The sequence below is a fragment of the Apaloderma vittatum genome, unplaced genomic scaffold, assembly GCF_000703405.1.
Source record: "Apaloderma vittatum isolate BGI_N311 unplaced genomic scaffold, ASM70340v1 scaffold7930, whole genome shotgun sequence".
In the NCBI taxonomy this organism is placed as follows: domain Eukaryota; kingdom Metazoa; phylum Chordata; class Aves; order Trogoniformes; family Trogonidae; genus Apaloderma; species Apaloderma vittatum.
In genome coordinates this window covers 34,661-42,975 of record NW_009696112.1, presented here as the reverse complement: position 1 = coordinate 42,975, position 8,315 = coordinate 34,661, and the positions used below count along the sequence as shown (strand labels likewise).

At 41.7% G+C, this 8,315-nt stretch overlaps 1 protein-coding gene across 1 annotated transcript; it reads left to right on the top strand.

Annotated features, from left to right (window-relative positions):
* Positions 1-282: 282 nt before the first annotated feature.
* Positions 283-8,309, top strand: PSMC1 (proteasome (prosome, macropain) 26S subunit, ATPase, 1; the record flags this gene model as incomplete). The annotated part of the gene is given in 11 exon segments (XM_009873508.1): positions 283-336; positions 1,182-1,278; positions 1,696-1,820; positions 2,320-2,505; positions 2,708-2,836; positions 3,657-3,753; positions 3,924-4,113; positions 5,459-5,500; positions 5,502-5,599; positions 7,306-7,460; positions 8,164-8,309. Coding segments are annotated over 11 exon segments (1,308 nt in total), but the record flags the coding sequence as incomplete, so codon positions are not given.
* Between the last annotated feature and the right edge of the window lie 6 nt (positions 8,310-8,315).

Below are 8,315 nucleotides of genomic sequence, written 5' to 3'. Positions count from 1 at the left end.
AGATGGGAGAAATCTAATTATGGTGTTTCTTTACATGGGACTGCCCGTAGGTTTCACGACTCTGGAATAGGTTGCCCAGAGAGGTTGTGGATGGCCCCTCCCCGGAGACTCAAGGCCAGGCTGGATGAGGCCCTGAGCAACCTGCTCTAGTTCAGGGCATCCCTGCCCATGGCAAGGAGGTTGGATTAGATGATCTCTAAGGTCCTTTCCAACCTAAGACATTCTGTGATTCTAATAGTGTGCTTATATGTGGCTGTTGGGTTTGTTTGGTTTTTTCCTTAGGGTCAAAGTCAGAGTGGAGGACATGGTCCCGGTGGTGGCAAGAAGGATGACAAGGTAAGAAAAACAAATGCTTTTACTTGTAGGAGGAGCTACAGGTGTGGTACTACAGAAACTGGCTGTAATAGATTTTATTTTACCTTCTTTTTTTTTTTTCATTTGTGTGCTTGGAACTGTGTAGAGTTACGCTCTTACTAGCTTTGATGAAATGCCTTAACTCTTCTGGATGTGCACTGGGGAGAACAGATTGCTGTTTGAAAACAGGAAAGGGGGCTTAGCTGTAGAGGAAAACTGATCTTTTTGACAGTAGTAGTTTATTTTTTAGAAACATAAAACTGTTAATCTCTCTGGGTTAGGAGAGACTGGTTGCCTTCAAGCTGTCACTTAAGTAACTGATTTTGGTGTGAAAATGCTGCCATCTGCATGAAGTCCGTACTTCATGTTGTGGACCGTTAAAGGCCTTTCCGGTTTCCTTTGGAGCTGGAGGTAGGATGTACAAGACAAGCTATATCTGAGGTGGCAAACTGAGCACGAGTTACCTGTTGATTAGAATGAAACAGAAACGTGCAGATTCAGTATTTTCCTCATCCTTTCATGTATGAGTTTTTATTTACTTTTTGCTTTTATTTACTTCAGCCTTTAGCCTTCCATGTTCTGTGTTCACTGAAAATTGGCAGAAATCATTAAATTAAAAAGAAGCATGTAAAATAAGCAGGAGACAGATTTTTTTGAACTTAAAAAAGAACAGTATTTTGTTTGGGCTTCCAGCTGCGTATCATAAAGGAGACAGTTTTGTTATGTAGCCATTCAGCTTAAATTGAGCTCTCTCAGTCTGTGGGCCCTTCTCTGTGTATTTTTTCATTGTTATTTTTTTTTTCCATGAAATTCTTTTTATGAATAAGGATAAGAAGAAGAAATATGAACCTCCAGTTCCAACCAGAGTGGGGAAAAAGAAGAAGAAAACAAAGGGACCAGATGCTGCCAGCAAACTCCCCCTGGGTAAGCATTCTGCCTGCCCCAGCAGTCCTGTGGACTGTTGGCTCTTCAAGAAGCGCAGAGCTGTCCTTTCCCCTAGATCTGGCTGTGTGTGGGCCACTGATGATTAAACAGAAGGTCAAATGCAATTTTATTTTAATTAGTGTAATAAAAAAGCAAAATAAGATTATTCTTTTGCAAGATGCAGCCCATGAATTCCTGGGTAAGAAAGAGAGAAATTGAAATTAGAAAAAATGCAGGGGAAACCTCATCCTTAAAAATGTTTTACTTAGAATTGCAGTGGGACAAGTAAAGTAGTGACCGCTGCTCATATAGAAGTTATTGTCAGAAAATAAAGTAGAATTTCCAGTAATGAATTAGTGAATAGTTGGTACCACGTTAAATTCAGTCCAAAACGCTCTGATTCTACTTTGATTGCAGTGACTCCTCACACACAGTGCAGACTCAAATTGTTGAAGTTGGAGAGAATTAAAGATTACCTCTTAATGGAGGAAGAATTTATCAGAAATCAAGAACAGATGAAACCTTTGGAAGAAAAGCAAGAGGTGAGGTTTGAGTGAACTGTTATTTCTGACATTACAGTGAGTGCTCTCGTGTAAACTAGTTCATATGAAAGCAATGGAAATAAAGTGCCCATGAATGCGTAAGTCAATACAAATGTATTGCGCATATTACAGTTCTTCATTAAATCTCAGTTACTGTCCAGAAAACAGATTTTTTTTTAGCAGTTTAGTAGTTTTAGTCCAAGCATTGCTTACTACAGATGAAGCCACAGTGGGTTTTTTGGTTTGTTAGTGGTCTGTCAAAGTGCAGCTCCCAGATACCCATCAATAGAGAAAGAAAGAATATTCTAATTTTGCATGTCCATATAGTAGTGCCCATAGGATGGGACTTTAATGTTGAATTTTGTTGCCAGATGATGCTTTTATGCCTTTTGGGCACTGACACAACAGTAGCAAAGGCTGGTTTTGTCCTGTTCAGTGTTGTACAAAAATGTTTTTGCCTGTGTTCTTGAGTTGTTTCTTGGATTCTTGTTGACAACAGGAAGAAAGATCAAAGGTGGATGATCTGAGGGGAACACCGATGTCTGTGGGTACCTTGGAGGAGATCATTGATGACAACCACGCTATCGTGTCCACGTCAGTGGGATCGGAACATTACGTCAGTATTCTGTCTTTTGTGGACAAGGATCTGCTGGAGCCAGGCTGCTCTGTTTTGCTAAATCATAAGGTGACTTATTTTTATAAAATGAAGCATAAAGTTTTTTATGATTTTAATTGGCTTTTTTTTTTCTGAGAATCACAGGATCATAGAGGCTGAGAGCTAACACTGGTCATTTCGCACACCTGAATAGATGGGCATTGGGGTGAGGCTTGAGCTTGTGCAAATAATGTTGCTTGCTTGCTTTGACAACTCTTAATGTTTGAATCAGGTTCATGCTGTGATAGGAGTCCTGATGGATGACACAGACCCTCTAGTTACTGTGATGAAAGTGGAGAAAGCTCCTCAAGAAACATATGCTGACATTGGCGGCCTTGACAACCAGATTCAAGAAATCAAGGTATTTGGGCTAATTTACACTTTTAAGCAAGCTGGCAATGCAGCTGCTGTGCTGGAAGCTCAAAAGTGTAACGTGTTGGTTTGTCTCTTGCGGTTGTGCGTTTCTTGATTTGCTTTTGCTGAGCCAGGCCTATGAACCTAACTCTTAGTGGGTAACACACCAGTCCCAATTGGTGTGAAACCTTTCACAGTTGCTGTGGGACCTGCAGAGCCTCGAGTTTAAAAAGCCCCTGCAATAACTTGCTATTTTGTAACGTGTAAAGTCAGTGGTGTTGCAAGATCAGAGTTAGGTTGCAAATAGTGAAGAGGTTGTTTTGAATGTCTGATGCTGTGCGGTCTGAGGACTTAGTGGCTAGGGGTTTATTTTGGCTTGTTTTGTGTTTGCATTTGTTTGTTGGTTGATTGGGTTTTTTCCTACTCTGTCTGAAGCCTGGTGAAACTTAACCCTTTCGCTTTGGGTAGGTGTCCAAAACCACAAATGGCATTAAGATATTGATCTGTAGTATCTGGTAACTTGTGGTAGAAGGCACCCTTGTATGAAGGGCCTCCCCACCCCAGAGTCATCCATGAGCCAGAAATTCCAGGTTTCTAAATTCGTTTGGGTTGGAGGAGGGGGAATACATGCTGCTACTCTTCCACATAGCAAGTGGAAACAATAAGAAACGCTGCTCAGATAGAGTAGTTGTTTGCCTTAGAGACATACTTCTCAAGGGGTCTGTCTTGAAGTCAGTTACAATTCTTGTTACTTCTATTAATGCTCTCCTCGAGATCACCACAAAACTTCTTTATAAAAACTCTGGTTTCTGTTTTTTGTGCTGCAGGAGTCTGTGGAGCTTCCTCTCACCCATCCTGAATATTACGAAGAGATGGGTATAAAGCCACCCAAAGGAGTCATTCTGTACGGCCCCCCTGGCACAGGTACCGTAACAGCTGTCTCGAGCTAACACAAGCAATATAAACTGCGCTTGGCTGGCATTGCAGCATTGTCACGGCTGTCACAAACATCACACAGTTGTTTAGTTAAAGGATTTTTCGCACGACCCAAATACCCGCAAACTAATGACACTATTTCTTTCCAAATAAAACAGGTAAAACTTTACTAGCCAAAGCAGTGGCAAACCAAACTTCAGCAACCTTCTTGAGAGTGGTTGGTTCGGAGCTGATACAGAAATATTTGGGTGACGGTCCGAAGCTTGTGCGCGAACTGTTCCGTGTGGCTGAAGAGCACGCTCCGTCGATTGTCTTCATCGATGAAATCGATGCCATCGGGACAAAGAGGTACAGCGTTCCGGCTCCCGCTTCACTCACCAGTGTTGCCAGGGCAAAAAAGGTTTACTAGAAACACTTCTTTTGCAACCGTATTGATACTCAGTTTCTTGGGTCTGCTGCCATTTTCATAATAACTCTTTTTGGTGTAAGCATTTTTAATAAGTAAAACTTCAAATAACTTCTTTGAAACTAAAATGTGTCACAACCTTTTTCCTATTAAATAGGTATGACCAGAGACTTAACTTAATTCTGGTTTCTTGGTACCTGATAGCATCTCTATCTGTGATAGAGTGTCTTGAACAGAAAGAGACACTGCATGTAAGTTCACATGGTGTCCTCTAAGTGCAAATCCAAATGTACAGTAATTGGACTGTAGTGATTCAACAGTAAAGCAGTGTCTTCAGTAGAGAATAAATCTACTTGTTGTTTGCATCCAAGTAGGTGGCTAAATACTTACGTATTACTTCGTGAATTAGAGTGAAGTGTCATGCAGAAGCATACCCTGTGCCACCTGTAACTTGGTCAGCTTGTATCACTTTGAAAATTCTGTAGGCGAGCTGGAACTGTCCAGTGCAAGTAGTCTTTAAAGTAGTCATGTCTTTTTTAAGTAAAGGAAAAGGTGCTCATGCCTAGTCCTGCACAGCTGCTGGCCTGAAGCACCAGGGTAAGGCCGCCTCTGCCCTGTGTATTTCAGCACAGGTAGAAAGGATTGGACTGAGGCTGGTAATACCTAAAGATATGGAATTCCTCATGAATGTTACGTTGCTTCTAACTGTTCCTAAACATGGATGAGCTGTTTTGGATGTAGGTTATCTACATTGATATTAGGAAAATAAAGTAGCCAAGCTACAAAGCAGAGAAATAAGAGGCCCTGGTACTTGCGTTTCAGAAAGAGCAGAGTTAAACCAGGATCCCCATTAGTAAGGCTAAAGGGTGAACAGTCATAACTGAAGTGGAAAAATGAGTGACAGGTTGTATTTTTGATGAATTTATGTGCTTTATTTAAGAATTAGGGTGTTTTTTTAATGTTAATTTGTTAATTTTGTTGAGGGGGTGGAATGAGATTCCCCAGTACATAACAAGCTTGAAAAGAGGACAGATTTCCTTCACAGGATTGTTGTTACTTTCCCCACCTACAAGAATAGTTCAGTGTCTGCTTACATAGATGTCACAATATGAATCTGAAAACCTGCTTTTTGTTTTCTGTGGGTGAACATTAAATGAAATTAAAAATACATTGGTTATGGATGTTTGAAAAAAACCCACCACACCACATTATTTTAATGGGTTTGTGACAGTTGCGGTGGAGGGTATTATCAAATTTGCATAGTGCTTGACTGTTGTTTTCTTAAAGGTACGATTCAAACTCAGGTGGCGAGAGAGAGATCCAGCGCACGATTGAACCAGCTGGATGGGTTTGACTCTCGAGGGGATGTTAAAGTTATCATGGCTACAAACAGAATAGAAACACTGGACCCAGCTTTGATTAGGCCAGGTGAGAGACTTGTGGCCATGTATGTATAAATCACTTTTCTTGTGAAAGGACTTGTCCTGACTTGTCAAACATGGGCTGGGAAAAAGAATGCAAGTTACTGGTTTGTCTTCGTTCATCGGCGTTGGTCTATCTGTTAAAATGGGATCCCCTTCGCAAGCTTCCTAATGGGAGAAAAAGCTATGGAAGAGATGGGTTAATTTCTCTTATATATACATTAAAAAAATATTCTTCCTTTGTATTAAGGTGGCATAGCTATTTTGAGTAATTGTGAAGGAAGGCTGTAGCACATCAGCAGCACTTTGTTACCGTCCCCAGCAGGCAGGGAAGCCTGGGCAGTGCCGTGTGTGTTTCGTAGGCGAGACCTGGGCAGGGAGAGCCTGGACTTGAAGCAAGGAAACCAGCCCACTGCCCTGCGGAGCCAGCGGGCTGCTGCCATTTGGGGCATGAGCAAGGGGGAAGATAGGAACTGCATTTTGATACAAGTGTTGCATGTTGAGCCAAGGGCTTGAACAGGCACAGGTACCATTTTTAAATGGCCACTATAAATGTACTGAAACATGTCTGTGGGGTCTGTTAATCAGAAGGTACAAAGCAACACAGAGATCAGAGGAATGCACTGAGCCTTCTGTTACTGTCCTCAGATAAAGTCTGAAGTATTGAAGAGGTTGTAAAGATACTCCTCCTAAAGTAAAAGAGTAGAGCAAAGATAATTTAAGACTAAATCGTCAAAGAACTACTCTGAATAGTCACTAGACTGCATGGACCCAAGATGTTTAGAGAAGAAAAAAACCCACAGTTTCACCATATCACGTTGCTGAGCTGTGTTCGTGGGTTTTTCTAGAAGAGTCTGTTTTTGTCACTATCTAAGCCTTCTACCCCTCCCAATCAAAGCCAGGGCTGTTAGAGTACAGAGACAGATACTGCTCTACCACTATGAAAAGACAAGCTAAGATGATCTGCAAGTTCGTGGAAGGAAATGTCCTACACCTGTCGCATATTTAAATTAGAGCCGTTGCTTGGGCAGCCAGGGCACTTCTAGCCACTGTACCCTTGTGGACAATAGTCTGCAATATCCCATGCGGTGCCATCAGCTGGTTTTGGAAAAGATACTGTAAAACAAAAGGAAAAAAAAAAAAGATTGCTCATTGAAGTTGGAACAATTGGTACCAGAACATCCAAAGTCCCTCCTGAGACGAAGGAAACATCTGGTAGGGACTTGCAATCGAGCTATTTATGCAAAACCTCCCTTCTTCAGTTATAGGTGGGTTTTTGAGGTTGGTTATATAGGAAGAAAGAGTTCAAGTTGCTATAGTGATTTATTCTGTGGTGTATATACAGCAGAAAATTAAAATTCAGAGCTAAATATAATCTTGGAGTAGAATAAAATTTATTACAAGAATGTAAGTATTTGATTAATACTTTTCTGTGCTATGACATGTTGGGTTTTTTTTTCACATTTATATGTGACTAAAGAAAGGTTTTTCGTGTTTCCCAGGTGAGGTTTCTCTTACCTGCCACGACATCAGCCTTTCCGGCACCATGGTACCTTTCAGCTCCTTGCAAATAGTCTGTTCTTTCTACTCTAAGATGTGATTAATTGTGATGTGAAGAAACAGTTACTGTCGGTCTAACCTTGAAATGTTCTTCCCGCTCCGTGTCCAACAGCTGCCTGCAAAAACCTAACATTGAACTTTTCTTTTGCGCAGGACGTATTGACAGGAAAATAGAGTTCCCTCTACCTGATGAAAAGACCAAGAAACGAATCTTTCAGATTCACACAAGTAGGATGACGTTGGCAGATGACGTGACTTTGGATGAGCTGATTATGGCAAAAGATGACCTCAGCGGTGCAGATATTAAGGTCAGTGTACATCACCATTGTTTATACTTCACAAATCAAATCTCATTTTTACTGCATCCAGAAACATTGTCTGTCGAGATTGTTCTCTCATTACCTGTGCTTACACCACTGAGGGAAAACTGGATGGCTTGCCTTTTATGAGTGCCACATACTCAGCTTTAAAAATGGGAAATTTATCAAAATTGTAATTATGAGGTAGCTTGTGTTGGTAAGAGTGCGTACCTGTGTTATCTGCATGGGGAATTTTATAAGTGGCAAAGTGGAAACTAGAAGTGGAACGTGGAATCTTGCACAAACACACAAGCTATCTTAAGCGTTAGTCAAGACAGTGCAGGATGAGAAGCAATTTTAGAGACTACCTTGAAAGCAGGTGAAAACACAACTCTCTGTCAGGCAGCTTCAGACACACATGGTGTGCTCTTCTGAAGCAGGCAGAGCCCTTGCTGGAGTTAACGCACTCATGAGCTGCCTTTCTGTCAGGGACATGTCACTCTGACTGCAGAAGGGCAGACTTGTGTCTTCATCCTCACTGTTTTCCATGCTGCAGTGCTACTGAACAGCATCAGGCTTAAGAACGTTGGAAGTTGTTGACACTTCTCCTGTGGGGTCTCCTGGCGCAGTATGAAGGTGCTGCCATCTTCTGAGGCCTGGTCCGACGGGGTTGCACAGAGGTAGTAACCTTTTCCTCCTTCCTCTGTGGCAGGCAATTTGTACAGAAGCTGGACTGATGGCGTTGAGGGAACGGCGAATGAAAGTAACAAATGAAGACTTCAAAAAGTCTAAAGAGAATGTTCTCTACAAGAAGCAGGAGGGAACCCCCGAGGGACTGTATCTTTAAGCCATCTGTCTCTCTGG